Below are 19,955 nucleotides of genomic sequence, written 5' to 3'. Positions count from 1 at the left end.
GAAGCTAGATGGAATAGTTAGATTGATGGAAAAACTTGACAACTATTTGTGAATAGGGAAACGTGGCTTGTACCAAATTGGCTGATATCAAAGCTAAGTAGACAAGTTACAGGGAGCTCAAATGAGGTAGAGGTCAACAGCATAACAGCTGGTCTATCCATGACTACAAAAGTTAATTAGTCCTTGATTATTTTCAGAAAGATTTAAGTAAACAAAGGCTGATGGATTTGTTTTTACATTGATACGGGTAGAGAATTAATTACAAGGACAAGTGACAATAAAACCATACAATATGAAAGGTCTTATTATAGCATTCAACCAGAAGTAGCTGAAGAATCTGGTTAGCAATAAGCAAACTGGGTGCATTTGAAGAGCTAAAAATGACTTTGTATTTATAATTCACAATTATGGAATGGACCATATACTTAAGTTTTTTACAAACTACAGAGGGCTGAACAACATCCAGAAATCAGCAAGAAAATCGAAGTCAATAAAAATGTACATGATAAAGTAAAAATAACATGATAAAGGGTTTAAAATAAAGACGAACTGTGCATAAAATTAGTGCCAGACTGCAGTGCAAAATTCACAAGCTTTGAGAAAGATTTGATATTACAGACAAGGTCTTACTGACTAGTACAACATGAGCAAAACAGAACTCCACACAGAAAGATCAATCAATTTGGAAAATATACTACAAAATTAATTAATTAGACCCTTCACAATTGTTCAGCGTGGCAGTAAAAATTTAAATTCATGTTTTCAATTAATGAAGCCATTATTGTCCAGCACTTTAAGGATTCGCCTTCTATGTAATTCTAGATATGGATGAAAGGAACATTGTGCATAAGGTTAGGAAGTAATCCCTTTTGTGGTCACAGCAAAAAAAAAGGAATAAATCCATGATGGAATAAATGGATTTTCGGTCAAGAAACGTAAATTGATTTCAAAAGCCTTTTTCCATGAGACTTTGCAAGCTCTTTAGATATTCTTTGTTGGGGTCAATCCATGTAAAGCTCCAACCTAGCTTTCATCAATGGCTTGGTCATGGTCATTCCTACTATTTGTATTAAGCAACCTATTGGGGCACGCCTCCGAGACAGTTGGGACTTGCACTCTGACCTTCTGGACCAGAAGTAGGACCACTACCTGTGTGCTGGAAGATGCTTGGTCATATCTTATACCCAATGCGAGGTCAATAATTTTAACCCTATCATTTAAACCGATTCATGAGGATTCCTTACAAGCAAAACACAGACACACCTGTGTGTATCCTGAGATGAATATTGAGGTAATAGTTTGAGCGAAAAGACTTTCCACAGTAACTGCATTCACCAGATGAGCCAGCCTCTCTACTTCTTCCTCGTTCTGAGCCATCCTCACTCCGATCTAGAGAGAGAAAAAGAGCAAACCATTTTCAACTATTTCCTTCCATTCATTTTACACAAGTTTCTCCTAACCCAAGGAATTGAATCAGTTATAAATGGAATCTACAGAAAAAAAACTATATTGAAAAGTACTTTAAAATTATGCATTTGTAATTAAACTCAAAAAATCATTTGAAAACAGAATGCAAGAAATTACACATACATCTGTATAACTAGAAACTGAAAAGGCAAAATTACACAAAGTCACAAATACACCCCTCTCCAAATAGAGTATCAAAGCTAACAACAGATGATCAAATTCAATGGCAAACTGGAGTATGCTATCGATTTAAATGCCTCACTGTAAGCCAGCTGACAACTCCAGGCCAAAATTATTTTGCTACCTCCAATGTCTCACTCTCTTCTGAATAAAACAAAAAAAAGGTGTAACTAAAAATCAGTTTATGTGGAAAGTTGAATGTTGATCTTGGGAACAGAGCAAAAGATACAATAAGCAATGTTCAACTTTAATCAATCAAGAGAGAAACAGTTAGCGTAGAGTCCAAAGACTCTTCTTTAGAAGTATTTTGAAGAGTAGTCTTTGGACCAAAACATTAACTCTTGTTCTCTCAAGATGCTGCCTGTTGAGCTTTTTCCAGCATTGTGTTTTGTTTTATTTAATATTTCCAGCAATCACACAAGTATTTTGTTTTGGTATAAATATACTCAAATGCTGGTTTATAAGCACTAAAATGTTCAACGTTTAATTACCATTTGTTTGCTGACCAGGCCAGCTACATTCACTCACCAACTTAGCGAGATCATTCATAATTTGCCTCTAATAAACTTTGACTTTTAAATTGAAATCACCATGTCCAATTTGGAAAAGAAACAATGCATTCTAAAAGGTGTAGGTATAAGTGGTTTGAGATTTGAGTTCAGCTCCTCTCTTACGCACCAAAAGGAAGTTGTCAATTTAAAGGTCTTCAATAATAGTCACTAATGGGAAGTAGCTCTGGACTATGGATTTATTCCTTGTGCATTGGCTATCTAGTCACATGACAAAAAGGTAGAAACAGACTTGAAAATACACACAGGAATATTGCTGACTTTTTTTCCAAAAGTCACAAGAAGTTAGAGTATGAAATATACAAATACCACAGTAATGTAGGAGTTGAATCTAAGATTTCAGATTTATCATTGTAAATGTTTGCCATCATTGATAACCCTGTCACCTTAATGACAACTAGGAAGGAACAAGCAATGCTAACCTCAAACACCCACATCTCAAAAATGAAAAAAAAATCCATGAGTTTTTTCATTTCAACTTCCATGATGTAGTTGCAAACTGTGATCACTAGATGAATCTGTAGCCAATTTAAATGCATTTTCCTAAATTACTCATTGTGATCATGTGGCTTATCAACTGACACTAAACATTATCACACGCCATTTACTAGTAAACTATGATTATCCAATGTCTTAAACTTCAACAGGCATCATCGGAAGGACATAAAATATAATAAATATCAAGCCTAAAAAAAAAGGCCAAAATTACTCTTCAACATGATTAAAGCCAAACATTAATTAGGCATGGAAGGTGCAAGAAGGAAAAAGTACTGCAGATGCTGGAGACCAGAGTTGAAAAGTGTGGTGCTGGAAAAACACAGCAGGCCAGGCAGCATCCGAGGAGGATAATCGACGTTTCGGGCATAAGCCCTTCATCAGGCACGGGAGGTGCAATGGACAGATTGTACAGGGAGAAGCAAAGGGCCTAAAATTTTAGATTACTTACAGTGTGGAAACAGACCCTTTGGCCGAACAAGTTCACACCGACCCGCCACCCACCCAGACCCATTCCCCTACATTTACCCCTTCACCTAACACTACAGGCAATTTAGCATGGCCAATCCACCTAACCTGCACATTTTTGGACTGTGGAAGAAAACCGGAGCACCCGGAGGAAACCCATGCAGACACTGGGAGAATGTGCAAACTCCACAGAGTCAGTCGCCTGAGGTGGGAATTGAACCTGGGTCTCTGGCGCTGAGAGGCAGCAGTGCTAACCACTGTGCCACCGTGCCGCCCATTGATGGGCGGAACAAGAGAGACAAAGTCCTGAGAAACAAGATCGGTGTGGGGTGCAGCTAGTTCATAGAATTCCCTTGTGCTGAAAGTGGCCATTCAGCTCATTGAATCCATGCTGACTCTGAAGAGAATCTCACCCATCCTATCCCTGTAATAGGGTTAACCCACCTAGCCTGTACATCCCTGGACACAATGAGCAATCTACCATAGTCAATCCACATCTTTGGACTGTGGGAGAAAACTGGAGCACCCAGAGGAAATCCATGCAGATACGGGGAGAACTTGCAAACTCCACACAGATAGTCACCTGAGCTTAAATCAAACCCAGGTCCCTGGTGCTGTAAGGCAATAGTGCTAACCACTGTACAGCACTTACTTCATTGTAGCCTGCTGCTACAACAAAGGGCCATTTGACAGATTTCCAACCAAGGCAGGTGTGGCAAGCCAGGAAATGACCTCGCCACTTTTGGAATACTGTATACAATTCTGGTCTCCCTCTTATGGGAAGGATGTTGTGAAACTTGAAAGGGTTCAGAAGACATCCGCGAGGACGTTGTCAGCGTTGGAGGGTTTGAACTATAGGGAGAGGCTGCGGCTTTTTTCCTAGAGCGTCGGAGGCTGAAGGATGGCCTTATAGAGATTTATAAAACCATGAGGGGCATGGAGAGAATAAATAGACAAAGTCTTTCTCTTGGGCTGGGGGGTCCGGAATGAGAGGATATAGGTTTAGGTTGAGGGGGTGGTGGTCAAGCTTTAAAAAGGACCTAAGGGTCACCTTTTTCACGCAAAAAGGTAGTCCATGTATGGAATGAGTTGCCAGTTGAAGTGGAGGAGGCTGGTACAACTACAATATTTAACAGACATCTGGATAGTTTTATGAATAGGAAGGGTTTAGAAGGATTAATCTAGGATACCTGGCTGGGTGGACGAGTTGGACCGAACAATCTGTTTCTGTGATGTAAATGTCTATGACTCTAACAACGTTGAGAGCAAAAGTCCAGGCCTTACTCTTTGAATGCAACTTCAACTTAATTTTACAACATGCAACAGCAGCGAGAGCACAAGAAAAAAAAGCAAGGAAGGAAGATGGCACAGTCTAATTTATTTCAATTGGTCATTTTCCTACATGCTGCAGTTTTCTTTTGGGGTATTCCATATCATTCTTCACAATTCTACATAGGCATGAACTTGAAAGGTATTTTTTAAACACAAAAATCAGAACAGAATACTCAAGAGTACACAGATGTCACAGTAATCATAGTCCAACATTTATTAAGTTGAAGGTCATTTTATCAATGTGCACAGTACAGTGTCACATGTATTTCTCAGGTATCAGAAGTTTGGTGAAATAGAAAAATGCTTCTCGTAAAAAAGTAATAAAACACTAGATGGTGCACTCCTACTGTTGTTGCAGACAATGAACATGTGCTTGCAAATAAACTAGATAGCTTTCCATATAGAAAGCTAGAAATACGTAAAGAATGTGCAAAGTAAATTCCACGTCTAAAACTGATTTGTGTAGTATGATAAATGCACCTGATCTTGAAAAACCACTAGACTAAATTCCTTACAGCAGTACTGACAAACAATGGTCTGCAAGTCACAAGGAAATTGACCTTTGAAGTGAACTACTTTCAAAGAGGAACAAAGCAGAAAACATGCACAAGCAATTTTTAGAAATCCCAGTGCATGCAACTTTTTCAAATCTACATTCTTGGGCAGGAAAGGAAAAAAGTCGTTGAATAATCCAAAAGGTGGAAGAATGAAAGACCATTACAAAGGGTAAACTACTCAAAGCAGGCAAACTAACCAGCAAAATTCCACTCAGTCACTGCCCTAATGTAAATATTCAGGAGTTGGTCAGTTTCACTTGTCATTATAAAAAGCTTCAAGGCAGTTCTAACCTCAAACTGATAGAAATTAATTTCAGTGAGACTATTATAGTGACATAATCAATGCCAAACTAGACTTTCTGGTATCTCTGTAGTAAGCATGCCATAAAGTTTCCAGCATACCTGTACAAAAACAACTATTTTCATCTAGTTGGAAGTGATTGTATTATTCATCATGGTCTATTTTTATATTAAAATAATACTGCAAAGCACACAGAAGCAATCACATTACATTCGACTAACACTGTCACCAAATTTAGCGACCAGCTTCAAATATTTGGTAAAACATTTCATGGAAAACACGGCAGTGCAAACAGTAGCATTTCAACCATATTGAAATTAATCACTAGTGAGAGATGAAATCAGGCATTGCGCATAGCACATCATTTATTTAACTGTGTCCCACAAAAATTTATGTTGGCAAATACCTCCACATGCATTTTGCAACTAATCAGGTGGCATAGGGAGAGGAAGGGAGGGAGTCCTTGAAAAATATAACTCTACATATTCTATGCCCAGTTACCAGGGAAGGATTAAATTCCAAAGTCCTTGCAAAATGACACAAGTAAATTTGTTTTGCAACACTGACCAACACCCAGTGACTGCAACACAAGTTTTTCACCAAGTTTCTGCTCCTTTCAATTATGTCAACATCCAGCCAACATTAAATATGCTACTAAATGGTAGACATATGAGAAGGGACAAAATAGCACAAGTGGCTAACACTGTTTAAAAGGGCAGGTGCATAAACTGAACCTCGTTTGAGGAACATTAAATAATGGCACAATGTAGAGACAGGATTCAGGATTTGGGGATTTCGATATTATTAGTGGAAGCAATGGAAAGTTGGAAGGTATCATGTATCCAGAAGCCAGGAGTCATTCAGGATACAGTGGAAACTGATAATCATGGAGGTTGATGCAGAAATTTAGTCCCAACGGCTCAGATGTAGTCCCCAAATAGTTCAGCATTACACCATTGGTCAAGGTCAGTAAACACACTTTCAAATGTCATTACACCAACGCAGTTAGCCTCAGTCATTGTTCAATTCACCACACAAAGAACCCTATTAATTACAACCCCTATAACACACACAGGCTTCACCATACACAGTCAGTCAGCCAAATCACCCAAATACAATGCACCACACTCACTGACAAATGCTCTCCTCTTTTGCAAAGAAGTGGCGCATGAGCAAATAACCCAAGGGAGAAGGCACACCTTCATATCTTAAACTCAAGACGACCATGCTGGATTGGGAAAATCTCAGTGGATCCAATATAGATATGCATGTGCCAAAAACAATGAGTGCAAACAATTCAAACTTCATGCCCATTACATTTTGTGAATTAATTTGCTCTCTGCAGTTCAAGTATTTTATTGGCTTGTGTTTGAAGCTACATTCTGGAGTTCTTACACAGAGAGGATTCTTTCACTTGTCTAGATAGTTGCAGTTAGATGTGAGCAAATTTGTAGCATGCATAGAACACAAATAGGGAACACCAGATTATTTCAAATTCCATTTTCGATGCATTTAATTCATACTTCAAAAGGCATCAAAACAACATTACACTAGACCTCTTGGTTTCAGCTTTAAACAGAAATACAAGCTCATCCAAAAACAGCATAACTTAGCAACACGTTTGCTTTTCCTTACAAAAGGAGTAGTCACACTGAGCTACTTGTGTTGCAAAAGCAGCAGCTTTGTTTCACAAAGTGTCATGTTAGCTCCTTTCTTTTCCTCATGACCTATGGAAGCAATCTATACTCATTTGAATGATATAATGCGATTAATAAAAGTTCAAAACCAAAAGTTTGCAAGACCCAAAACATTTGATCAAACCCCACAAACTGAATTTTAATTAAATGGTTTAGACCCTTCCCCAAACAAGCAATTGAAAATGTAGTGGGATATACAAGATATTTAAGTAAAGCTAGTTTCAATTACTATATAACCTCAAATAACAGTCAATTACATGTAAAAATTGATTGCTGTTTCAAGAAAATCCAAACTCCTTACTTACCACCTGCACGCTGAAGTCAAAACCTGCCCTGATGCAAACCTACTCCTTGATAGAATCACAGAATACTACAAGGGCAGCACTCAATTCAACAATAAGAATACTTTCCTGTTTCCCGTGTGTGTTGTTTTGTTTGCTTGTGACAAGCCTGGCACCAGTCTTTCTGACCTGACAACTGTGATGATAAGAGATGGCAGGAGAGGGTGGATTTCAATGACTTTGGGGGGCGGCACAGTGGCTCAGTGGTTAGCACTGCTACATCACAGCACCGCTACATCACAGCACCAGTGTCCCAGGTAAGATTCCAGCCTTGGGCAACTGTGTGTGGAGTTTGCACATTCTCCCAGTGTCTGCGTGGGTTTCCTCCCACAATCCGGAGACATGCAGGTCAGGTGAATTGGTCATGCTAAATTGCCCATCGTGTTAGGTGCATTAGTCAGAGGGAAATGGGTCTGGTTGGGTTATTCTTCAGAGGGTCAGCATGGACTTGTTGGGCCAAAGGGCCTGTTTCCAAACTGTAGGGAATCTAATCTAATCATCTCTCCAAAACGTTAAGAAATTCACCACTGCTTTGGTCTAAAAGTTTAATCTTAGAAAAACAACTTTTCAATGAGGACATGTGGAAACTATAAATATTTAGAAGTTATACTCGTAAGCCAATAACACAAAGTATTTGAAATGAGACAACGAGTAATCTTAAGGCAATATATTCTTACTGCAATTATCTTTATATGAAATGAATAGCAATGAATAATAAAAACAAACTAAAAACAAGATTTGCTGAAATCTTAAATGTTGTAGTACAATAATCGCACAGCTTATTTGAAAAAATACAATTTTAAGATTCAGGTACAAATTTATGTATTATTTAGGGAGAATTTAAAAAGCATTTTTTGTAAGAAATCTATTTCCTCGAGATATAACTTTAAACAATACAGAACAAAGGAAGATAACTCAAGTTTGTGAAATGTTACTAAATATCCTGTGATATATCCAAAATTTATAGTCTCTCAGTGAGATACTGTCAGAAGTTAGCATAGATTCTTATCCAAAGCAAAAGAAAAAGAAAAAGGTGGCAGGGGTGCTCAACAGGACGTTCAAATGTTGAAAAATGAGAATTTGCAAGAAATTTGAGAAGACATCCCAATAACTGTATACCTGTCCTACCTGATGAAGGTCCTTCTCCCAGTGCTCCATCTTCTGATCCCTCTTCAGAGCCCTCCTCAGGTTTGTCCGTTTCTGGACTATGGTCTTCAATTGTTTTAACCGAATCAACAGATTGAGTGCCAGCTTCACTGCTATCAACTGAATTTGGAGGGTTCTCTACACTTTTCCTGCCTTTCCTGTGTACTCTGGAGTGCAGCACTAACTGATGGTAGGTTCTAAAAATCTTACCACACATTGTACAGTTGGTCGGTTTAGTTTTATTCTGGGTCAATTTTGGGTCAACGTCAATGTCACCCACAGTGGGTGGTCCACTCTGACATAAACTGCTGCTTTTGATTTTAGTCTTGTCAAGGTTCTCCACAGTAGCACCATGATTGCCTTTATCGGAGGTCCAATGTTCACTAGATTCCTCTTTGTCCGAGGGCTCCTCTTCATTCTCAGAGTTTGCTATTTGCCCTGGATCTTTCACATTTTCTCGACCAACTGCCACCTTTCCCTTGGTGGCCAGCTGCCAGGCCTGGTACGTATTAAAGGGATCAAGTTCAGGTATCCATTTTCCAAGTTTCACAGGTTTGCAATTTTGTGCTAAGTGGGGACGTAGTTGTAGCATTTGCAGGAATGCCTCCTGTGGTACTACAATTTCCTGATTTAAGCAATAGTCATCCATTCTATCATCATCAGGCATGTCTTTGTTGTGAACTTTACTATGCTCCTTCAAATTGTCTTTACTGGGGAAGAGAAAGCCACAGACCATGCACATTTTATAAGGAGATACAACATGGCCAGAAAATGGTTCCTGCACAATAACGTTGTTGATCGTCGCAGGACCTTCTGAATCCGGCTGAGATTTGCCCCTAGCTTTACTTGAATGTGTTCGCATGTGATTTTTCAAAAACCAAGGCTCCTTAAAGCGTCGGCCACATACATTACAACCATAGGTAAATGAATCCTTGTGCTTCCTCATGTGAGTTTCCAGACTCACAGCACTCTCACAGGACAGTCCACACACTTTACAGCTGAGTTCACCATCTTCACTTTCATCATTAATCTCCTGTTCTGGAGAACTTGCTGTAATGTGCATCTCTAGCATAGGACTCAAACCCTCCTCCACTCGAAGGACTGCAGGCTCACATAGGGTGGGCCGGTGCTGAACTACCACATGGTGACGGAGTTCTTCAGAGTGTTGAAAGCCTTTATTGCAAAACATACAAGGCAGAAGGGAAAGTTCTTCAGCATGGACTGCAATATTTTTTTCTAATGCATCCAGAGTTAAAGCAACACCATTTATAGGCTTTACATCAGTATCATTCATTTCAACGTCATTAGGACTGATTCTACTAGACAGAGCACTTGGGATTTCAAAGCTTGTAGACAAAGCAGCCTTATTTCTTTCAGTTTTTCTACCCTGCTGCAAATGCTCTTTGTGCTTTTGAAGATGAATTTTCAAATTTGCTTTCTGCGAAATTCTACGATCACAAAATTGACGCTTTTCGTTTGAATGCATGTGCATATGTTGAGTTAAAAGACTATCAAAAGGAAAACACTGGTCACAAATTGAGCAATGGTGTTCAACAGACTTTTTTGGGTTCGAAAATTCATCAAGTGTTAAGTTCATATCATCTCTGACGTCTTCAGATGTTTTCGTTAAGGTACTCCCAGTAGACTTCATCACAAATTCATGTGTGTGTTTATCAGTAAACCAAGGCATAAGCTCTTCCTCAGATGTTCTTTCTTGATGGTCTCGTAGTTTTGTTCTTAACACATTATTTGAGACAAATAAAGCTTTAGAATTTCAATTTCAATGTCAAAAGCTTGCTTTTCTTCTATCCTTGTACTTAACAGATGCAGGGGATGCAGTTGCTGAAAGCAGAATACACAACATTCAAAATAAGATTAAAATTGTCACCATTTAGCCCATTAATATTAAACAACAAAAAAATAGTTAAGTATTATGCTCTGGTGCTAAAAATAGTTATGAATAGAAAAATAGCTTCAGTTCATAAGATACTTAACACAAACATGTATAACTGCTTTACACTGCAAAGCAAATATCAGGAATATAAAGAACAATAAGAAATCAACAATCCAAAAAGGAAGCTGCTCTTTGACAGGCTGTTTGAAAACCGTCCAGTTTGAAACGGAGTTAACAGTCATTTCTATACACATTTGTTTCTGCTAAAATTGGAGAGCTGGGTGTCTATCTCTATTTTCCTTTGGACTCATCGGACTGGATTTTACATTAGAAATAATGGGGAACCTCAGTGCTCACTGGCATTCAAGTGGAAATCCTATTTATGCTTAGTTGCTCTAAGTTAAAACTTGATCAGAACTGACATCACGGTTCTTATTATCTACGAGAATTTTCCATCTTGACTGAAAACTCCATCCCTCTCCTAGGCATCAGAGATCCTGAAGAAGGGCTTTTTCCTGAAACGTCAATTCTCCAGCGCCTTAGATGCCGCCTAACCTGCTGTGCTTTTCCAGCACCCCACACTTGACTCTAATCTCCAGCATGTGCAGTCCTCACTTTCACCTAACAATCAGGAATCCCCCTGCTCCTCATTTCAGTTGTTCTGGCTAATCAGAGTTATGACCAGCTATTAAGAGTGTAACATTTTCAGAGTAAACATCCAGGGAATCACACATTTCTGGCACAACATTTTGATCTTGAGCCCAGTGGCTAGATTTCAAAAGGAGGGTTGTGGGCAACAGAAAAACATCAGGCCTTTTAACATTAAAAGGTCCCATGCGATTTCAAAATAATCATCAGGTGTCATGGCCTTAAGGGGTCCTGAGACACACCTTCCAGGTTACATCCAATCTCAAACAGGGAATCTGGAGAATGGAGTCTGAGACAGGAAGTCCAATACTTGAGGATTAAATTATTGTTGGAGATGTTAAAAAGAAAATCCCCTTCGCACCACCTTTCTCACTTGCTCTTTCATTTCTCACATGATTGATATTGAAATAAATATGCTCAATTTGCACTACCTTGCTCAGATTCTGATTTGCTGATTTAAAGTCTTCAATTTAACTCCGTGCAGTCCTCATTTTCTCCTGGTAAGGAGATGCATAGTTACCTATCCTATTTAGGGATTTCACAACTTTAGCCTTGTGTAGAATGTGGGCACTGACAAAGCCTGTATTTGTCACCCTCTGGACAAACAGTACTCTTAAATGCCTGTGCTGAGCTACTTCAGAGCCACTCTTTGCAAGGGGTCTGGAGTCACGTATCAGCTCGACCGATTAAAGATTTTCTTCCTTAAAAAGGCTGGTAGTTCATCAAACAAAATCTAGTTCAATAAATAACAATTTAGACATGGTTAGCATTAGGCCAGCTTTTAATTTCAGATGTTTATGGTATTCAGATTTCGTTATCTTCCATGTGGGATTTGTAGGCCTGTCCCCATTAGTTTGGTGCTCTGGATTATTAATGCAATGAACTGACCACCATGCTATTGCCTAATCCCCTAAGATCCCTGTCTGGTTACTGTGCCATTTCTAATCAATGTTCTAGTACAAATGCCTATAGAAGCTACATAAACCTATTGCATACTCCATGCACTTTGTTTCTCTGCAGGTTATTCAAAGACAAGACTCCGTTTCGCAACCCCTTTGCAATCCCACAGACAATTGCTGGGCAAAAATACTGCAAAAAGGGGAACAAGAACATTGATCTTCACTAACTTTACTTTCTTGACTATTGGTATGCTTTCCTTTATTGGTCAGAGTATTGAGTACAGGAGTTGGGAGGTCATGTTGCAGCTGTACAGGACATTTGTTGGAATATTGCATGCAATACTGGTCTCCTTTCTATCTCAAAGATGTTGTGAAACTTGAAAGGGTTCAGAAAAGATCTACAAGGATGTTGCCAGGGTTGGAGGATTTGAGCTATAGAAAGAGGCTGAACAGGCTGAGGGGTGACCTTATAGAGGTTTACAAAATCATGGAGGGGCATGGATAGGGTAAATAGGCAAAGTCTTTTCCCTGGGGTCAGGGAGCCCAGAACTACAGGGGCTAGGTTTAGGGTGAGAGGGGAAAGATATAAAAAAAAGAGACATAAGGTGCAACGTTTTCACGCAGAGGGTGGTACGTGTATGGAATGAGCTGCCAGAGGATGTGCTGGAGGCTGGTACAATTGCAACATTTAAGAGGCATTTCGATGGGTATATGAATGCAAAGATTTGGGAGGGATATGGGTTGGGTGCTGGGAGGTGGGACTAGATTGGGTTGGGATATCTGGTCGGCATGGGCAGGTTGGACTGAAGGGTCTGTTTCCATGCCGTACATATCTATAACTATGTAATAAACATTGGGTGAACGTGGAGATGGCAATCTCTTCCTGTACACTCATTCTCAACAATGGACAGAAAGATCACAAAATGAAATTGTTAACGTACTATTTAAAAAGAACCCCAACTTCCGGAGCGTATTTTTCCCCCCCTCCTGGTCTTAAAAACAATGCCCAGCCATGTGCATTTCCCCCCAAAAAATTTGCTGCCACATGGTGGCACAGTATTAAAACTCTACACCCAAGTTCATTAGTTTGGATTGAACAGATTTTCAGTATTCATTTTTTTCTCATGTTTAACTCCCAACTTAATTTCTCCGGTCACTGTGAAATGGCTATTCAGTGACTCTAAATTTTAAAACAATCCTGTCACTGCCAATATGCTATCATTAACTGTATACAACATAAAAATGATCAGGGAATTGTAAATACTCTGGCAGTGATAATAATCCATTTAATACAACAAAGAGTAGAACAAACAAAAAGAGTATTGCATACATTTTGAAGATACAAAGAAAAGTATCAGCTTCGTTCAGTAAAAGACAAAACGGTTAGTGATTACTCCTTGATGTAAAAGGGCCTAAAAATATTTGTGCCAAATTTATTTTGTTGAACACAACAAAAAGTAGCTCAGGATCTACCTACATGTAGGGTTGGGCACTAATTGTTAAAGGATTCTTTCTCAATGATCATGACTGAAACAAGACTGACAACCACTTCCTGGATGAGTTCTTCAAGGAAGAAAACAAAACGTCATACAGCTTACAACACCACTTAGCCTTGAACTCACCACTTGCCACAACATCCTTACAGCTGCTTATTTGATCTCTCTCTCTTCCAACTTTGATAATTTTGCTCTTGGCAAAATTCATCTCCCATCCCAATTATTCCTCAAATTGCACTACTCCACCCCATGCCCACTCAAGTCTCAGGGGCTCAGATTGGAGTGGTTAACAGGGAATATATGCGTATGTTTTCTGCTAAAACCACACAAGTCTAGAAGGACAGAACAAGGATAAAAACTTGGCTTCCTTCTTCCACACAAACAACTGTCTTGGAATCCCTCTTCTGCTATTCCATCCTTGTTTCTAAAGTAGTATAAGAGAGTTCATAAATTTTCTTTGTCTCCATGAATGATAGGTATAGATCATTGGTTGCCTGATCAAAATTACTTATACTTTACAAATATTAGCAACAAATAGAAAACAATGTGCAGTCTGGTGGCGTCAGCTGTGGCTTCACTGGTAACACCCCAGCCTACGAATCACAAAAGTTCATTAGGGTTAAAATTCATACCAGGACCAGAACACAAAAATCAAAATTGAAACATTAGTGCAGCTCTGATCCACTTGGAGGTATTATCCTGCAGACAAAAACGTTAAACCTAAGCGGTCTGCTTTATTAGGTGCATATACAATATTTTGTGGCACTGTTTTTGAAGAGAAGCTTGGAAATTCTCTCCAACGTCACAACCAATTATCTCTCAGTTATCATAAAACAGATCAAATCCTAACTGCACTGATCATTGCAAGAGGTGTGTTTATTTTATAAGAGTTAGAAAGATGTACAGCAAGGAAAAAGATCCTTCAGAGCAACTTGCCCATACCCACCAGATAACCTAAACTAATCTTGTTGCATTTGCCAGCACTTGGCCCATATTCCTGTAAACCCTACCTATTCATATACCCATCCTGGTGCCTTTTTACAAATGTTGTAACTGTACTAGCCTCCACCACTTCCTTTGGCAGCTCATTCCATTCACACACCACCCTCTGCTTGAAAATGTTGCCCTTTGGACCCTTCCAAACTTTGCTCCATTGAACCTTAAACCTATGCCCTCTAGTTCTGGACTCCCCCACCCCAGGGAAATACCTTTTCTATTTCCCATATCCGTACACCTCATGATTTTATAACCCTCTATGAAGGTCACCCCTCAGCCTCCGATGCTCTAGGGAAAACAGCCCCAGCCTATTCAGCCTCTCCCTGTACCTCAAACCCTCCAACCCTGGCAACATCCTTATTAATCTTTTCTGAACCCTTTCAAGTTTCACAACATCCTTCCTATTGGAGGGAGATCAGAATTGCACACTGTATTTCAAAAGTGGCCGAACCCATATCCTGTACAGCCAAAATACGACCTCCCAACTCCTAAACTCTATGCACTGACTAATAAAGAAAGCATATCAAACACCTTCTTCACTATCCTGTCTACCTGTGACTCTACCTTCAAGAAGCTATGAACCTGCACTCCAAGGTCTCTTGGTTCAGCAACACTCCCCAGGATCTTACCATTAAGTGTATAAGTTGCGCCCTGATTTGCCTTTCCAAAATGCAGCACCTCACATTAATCTGAATTAAATTCCATCTGCCACTCCTCAGCCCATTGGCCCATCTAATTAAGATCCTGTTGTACTGAGGTAAACTTCTTCACTGTCCATTATACCTCCAGTTCACAGAACGTGAGAATCATTGGTATACTACCAGTGTTTAATAACCAATTCTATTTGCTCAAGATGGTGATGGTAAGCCACCTTCTCAATCTGCTGCAGTTCATGTGATATAGGTTGTATAGCCAAAGTTAGGAATAGATTGCCAAAATTTTAATGTAGTGACAAAAGGAACAATTGAATTCTAAATCAGGACAGAGCATATAACTTGGAGGGGGACTTGCAGGTGGTAACGTTCCCGGACATCTGGTGCTCTTGAACATGCAGAGAAAACAGGTTGAGAAGATACTGTTGAAGGAGGCTTGACTACCAACTGAAGTGTAGATAGCACGTACTGCTGCCTCTGTCAATGCTGAAGGCGGTGGATGAGATGACATATCAAGCTGGCTGCTTTGCCCTGGATGGTAAAAGAGTCTGGTGTTGTTGTTGGAGGAGCTGCACACATCCAGACAAGTGGAGAGCTTTTCATCACACTCCTGTGCGCCTTTGAAATGGAAGACAGTTATCAGGAAGACAAGAGAAGAATGATAGAATTCCCAGCCTCTGACCTGCTCTTCCAGCCACATTATTTATGTGGTACTTGGTTTCTGCTTCTGACCAATGCTAACCTCCCAAGATGCTGATAGTGGGGGGGTCCAGCAGTGGTAATGTTATTGCATTTCAAGGGATGATGGTTAGATTCACTGTTGTTGAGATATTACAACCATGACCATACTTCAAAAAAGTACTTCATTAGCTGTAAAATGATTTTGAATATCCAGCAATTGTGAAAGACTCTTGAAAGAAATGAAAGCCTTTTATATTCGTCAGAAATGTTGTAACCTAACCACATTTGATTACTATTCTAAATTACAAAAAAAAACACTGGTTTCTCCAGTTACTGTGAATAGCTGTGGGGTCAAAAATCAAAGAGAAAAGCCAGAATGAGATTAAAAACACAAAATACTATTTACAAATCGTCAGTTTCAAATTCTTTACAAACTTCTGCTTGGAGACTGACTGCTAGTATTAGACAGGCGGTGATTCTCTGCCCAACTTGAAATAATGACAGTTAAATCAAAGGAAGTGTGTTAACATGACAAACTATTTTAGAAGTTTACAACATTTTATAAATGCTAGCTTCACCATTAAAAACACACTTACTTTTCTTACTAGGTTTCCCCAAGTTTTAATCACAGTTTACATCAACAATATAAAATTATACTTTCTAGTTCAAGTGGTGTACAGAACGATGCATCCCAATTTGAATCTGCATTTTTTAAAATTCTACCACGTTGACTTAGATAAATAACCCAAAGAAAGTTGACTACAATATTGTCCTCATGTCCAATTATATTTTAAATTAAAAGAAAAAGACATTTCAGATCTTTGATGCTGACATCAAAGAGGAAGGGGAACTTGCAGGTGGTAACATTCCCAGACATCTGCTGCTCATGAACATGTAGAGTACACAGGTTGAGAAGATACTGTTGAAGGAGGTTTGACTAGCAATTAAAGTTTAGAAGCGCATACTGCTGCCTCTGTCAATGCTGAAGGTGGTGGATGAGATGACATATCAAGCTGGCTGCTTTGCCCTGGATGGTAAAATAGCCTGGTGTTGTTGCAAATACCTGTTTTCAGGACCCTAAAGAATCTTTGAAGTAAAGTTTTACGTATTGCAAACCAAAGCTTCAAATATTACACATACAACATTCCCTACTCTGTTAAGAACTCAAGCCAGGCGTGCGTACACACACACACAAACACTATATGTCTCTGCAGTGGAAAAGTGATTACAGTAGAGTCAAAAGAGAGCACGAGACAGAAAGACTGACTGGAGTAGTATTTCTTTAATGACACATCATGGATTTATTTATGCTGGTACTGTTGGAAGCTAGCTACACACAAAGTGCTTTGTGCAGCAGGTGGTACCTGCAGTTGTGCCAAGTTTATTACACAGTCCATTATTATTTTGTTGCAACATACTGGTCCTATACTTAGTTTCAAAATAAGTCACTGTCCCTCTGTTGAGCTATATATTTTGCATCTTGTTTAAAGAAAGAACGTCTACCAAAATACTAAATAAGGCTTTACATTCAATCCCACTGTATATTATTCCATACCATTGCTAATGCAGAAATGAGCAAGCTTTTCCAGCAGCCTGAAAACCAGTCAATATTACATAAAACACTGCCACGTACGGTTTTTAGTACCCTGTCTAAAAAGCTAAAACTCGAAAATCCCGTCAAAATGGTTTTCATTGGATTGAAATTGGTTCTCTCTTTTCTCATCTGTACGTTGATAGGCATGATACATTGATATGAAAACAGAAAAATGCTGGAAGCGTTCAGGTCAGGCAGCATGTGTGGTGAAACAGGAGTTAACATTTCAGATTGATGATCCGTCAGTGTGAAATAGTGTTAACTCTGGCTCAACACCAATGCTGAAAATATTCAGCAACATTTTTTGTTCTTATTTCAGATTTCCTACTTCTGCAATGCTTTGCTTCCACGTTGATATGAATTGACAACTACACCATGATCTGAAGCAGTCCCTTCTGGTTTGGAAGCCTGACATTAACAGTTTGATTTGAAGTGATTACATTTCAAAAGTACTTGAACGGTCATGCAAAGTTCTACATAAATGCAAGCCTTTCTTCAATGCAAAAACCAATTCAATGCTCTAAAAGCCATTATTAATTGCAATATTTGGGTGTGAGCATTTAATTCATTATTTGTATTAGCACAAGCACCATAAATTCCCTGCAACAGATGCTTTGGCTTTCTCCGTCTTCATCACCTAATTTACCATTCAACATCTTGATGCATGCATACGTAGTATTTTGATTATGTAAAATTTCAGTACAATCTGATCAGGACACATTAAAGATGACAATATTAACTTGAGGAATCTTTCCAAATGCTATTATGTGCGGCAAAAGATTAACATTATCAACTTCCCTCAAGTGTGACAGACTTGCAGTACTGCACCCAAGCCCCAGCTAAACCTATAAAGGTTCACTGGAGAGACCCAGTGTTTCCAATAGGTAGGATTTAAAAATCAGACAAGCTTAGACATGGGTTGCCACTAGCTGTGAAGAATCCACATGTCAAAATCCAAATGTTATTTGAAATACAACGGTTAATTGTAAAAGCAGCTGAAACACCATTTTTGAGCAGCAATTACTACAGCTGGACAAGCAGAGTTCAGTTTTATTTACAATTTTGAAATCAGTAACATTCGGCAGCAATATATATTACAGGTCAGCATTTCCCTAAATAAAACCTACAGGGGAGAAGAGAAGAAAAAAACTCTAAAGTATTCACCTGCTTTAAATTGGAAAAATCAAAGGATATTCTACTGGGATGTTTTAAATGAGCAAACTATTATTTTTGTAAATGCTCCAACACTGAAAACATTAATTTATAATCAGGGGAACAGTATTGACTACACTTTCTTTAACGATCTTAGAGAAAGCATATGCACAATGATTACAGATGGGATTACTGCATTCTATTAACTAGTGCAATATCACTAACAAATTCAAATTCATGTGCAACACCAACGTACTTTATGGATGGTACTATAAACATATAGTACCCAGTTTGAGGGGGAGATTTTTCTTTAGTCTATAGTACAATGTTGTGCGTGTGGTTCACTGGGAATCCAGATACGGAAAATCATATTTTGGACTAATCAAGGTAGCGCCTGTACCAGAATTCCAAAAACTTTTGAGAAAGACAATTTTTTTTTTTAAAAACATTTGAATGGCAAAGACATTTTACTTCTATTTGATGGTGAATGTTCGTGGTCAGAAAAAAAGTGTCACACCGACCCGCCGAAGCACAACCCACCCATACCCCTACATTTAGCCCTTACCTAACACTACAGGCAATTTAGCATGGCCAATTCACCTGACCTGCACATCTTTGGACTGTGGGAGGAAACCCACGCAGACACAGGGAAAATGTGCAAACTCCACACAGTCAGTCGGGAATTGAACCTGGGTCTCAGGCGCTGTGAGGCAGCAATGCTAACCACTGTGCCACTGTGCTGCCCAATACAGCTAGTCATTTCTATTGGGCTGTACCATTCTTGTGCAGAGAATTAAGAATCATAGAATCCCAACAATGGGGAAGCAGGCCATTCGGCCCATCAAACCCTCACCGATCTTCCGAAAAGGATCTCACTTACAGCCACCCTCCTGTTCTGTTCCCGTAATCCTGCATTTCCCATAGCCAACCTACTTAGCTTGCACATTGAGTTTATATATAATGTACAGTATGGAAACAGATCCTTCAGCCCAACTCGTCCATGCCGACCACATATCCAAAACACAATCTAGTCCCACCTGCCAGCACCCCACCCATATCCCTCCAAACCATTCCTATTCATATACCCATCCAAAATGCCCTTTGAATGTTGCAATTGTACCAGCCTCCACCACTTCCTCTGGCAGCACGTTCCATACGTGTACCACCCTCTGTGTGAAAAAGTTGCCCCTTAGCTCCCATTTACACCTCTCCCCTCACCGTAAACCTGTGCGCTCTAGTTCTGGACTTCCCCCACCCCAGGAGAGAAACTTAGGATAAATAGACAATCTATCCTCCTCATGATTTTATAACCTTCTATAAGAAGGTCACCCCTCAGCTTCCATGCTCCAGGGAAAACAGCCCCAGCCTATTCAACCTCTCCCTATAGCT

The 19,955-nt window shown here is 39.3% G+C and overlaps 1 protein-coding gene across 6 annotated transcripts in view; it reads right to left on the bottom strand.

Annotated features, from left to right (window-relative positions):
• znf217 (zinc finger protein 217) overlaps window positions 1-19,955 on the bottom strand; it is a 76,486-nt gene that overhangs the window by 26,996 nt on the left and 29,535 nt on the right. For all 6 annotated transcript variants that reach the window (XM_087994940.1, XM_087994944.1, XM_087994943.1 and 3 more), the window contains 2 exons: window positions 8,536-10,395; window positions 1,264-1,389 (listed from right to left, as the gene is read on the bottom strand). In XM_087994940.1, coding sequence (XP_087851066.1) covers window positions 1,264-1,389; window positions 8,536-10,243 — 1,834 coding nt within the window. In that variant the 5' untranslated portion in view covers window positions 10,244-10,395. The remainder of the gene's footprint in view (window positions 1-1,263; window positions 1,390-8,535; window positions 10,396-19,955) is intronic.

This window comes from Chiloscyllium plagiosum, unplaced genomic scaffold (assembly GCF_037043375.1).
Source record: "Chiloscyllium plagiosum isolate Xiang-an unplaced genomic scaffold, Cpla_swu_hap1 HiC_scaffold_15, whole genome shotgun sequence".
Taxonomy (NCBI): Eukaryota; Metazoa; Chordata; class Chondrichthyes; order Orectolobiformes; family Hemiscylliidae; genus Chiloscyllium; species Chiloscyllium plagiosum.
This window is presented reverse-complemented; position numbering and strand designations above follow the sequence as displayed.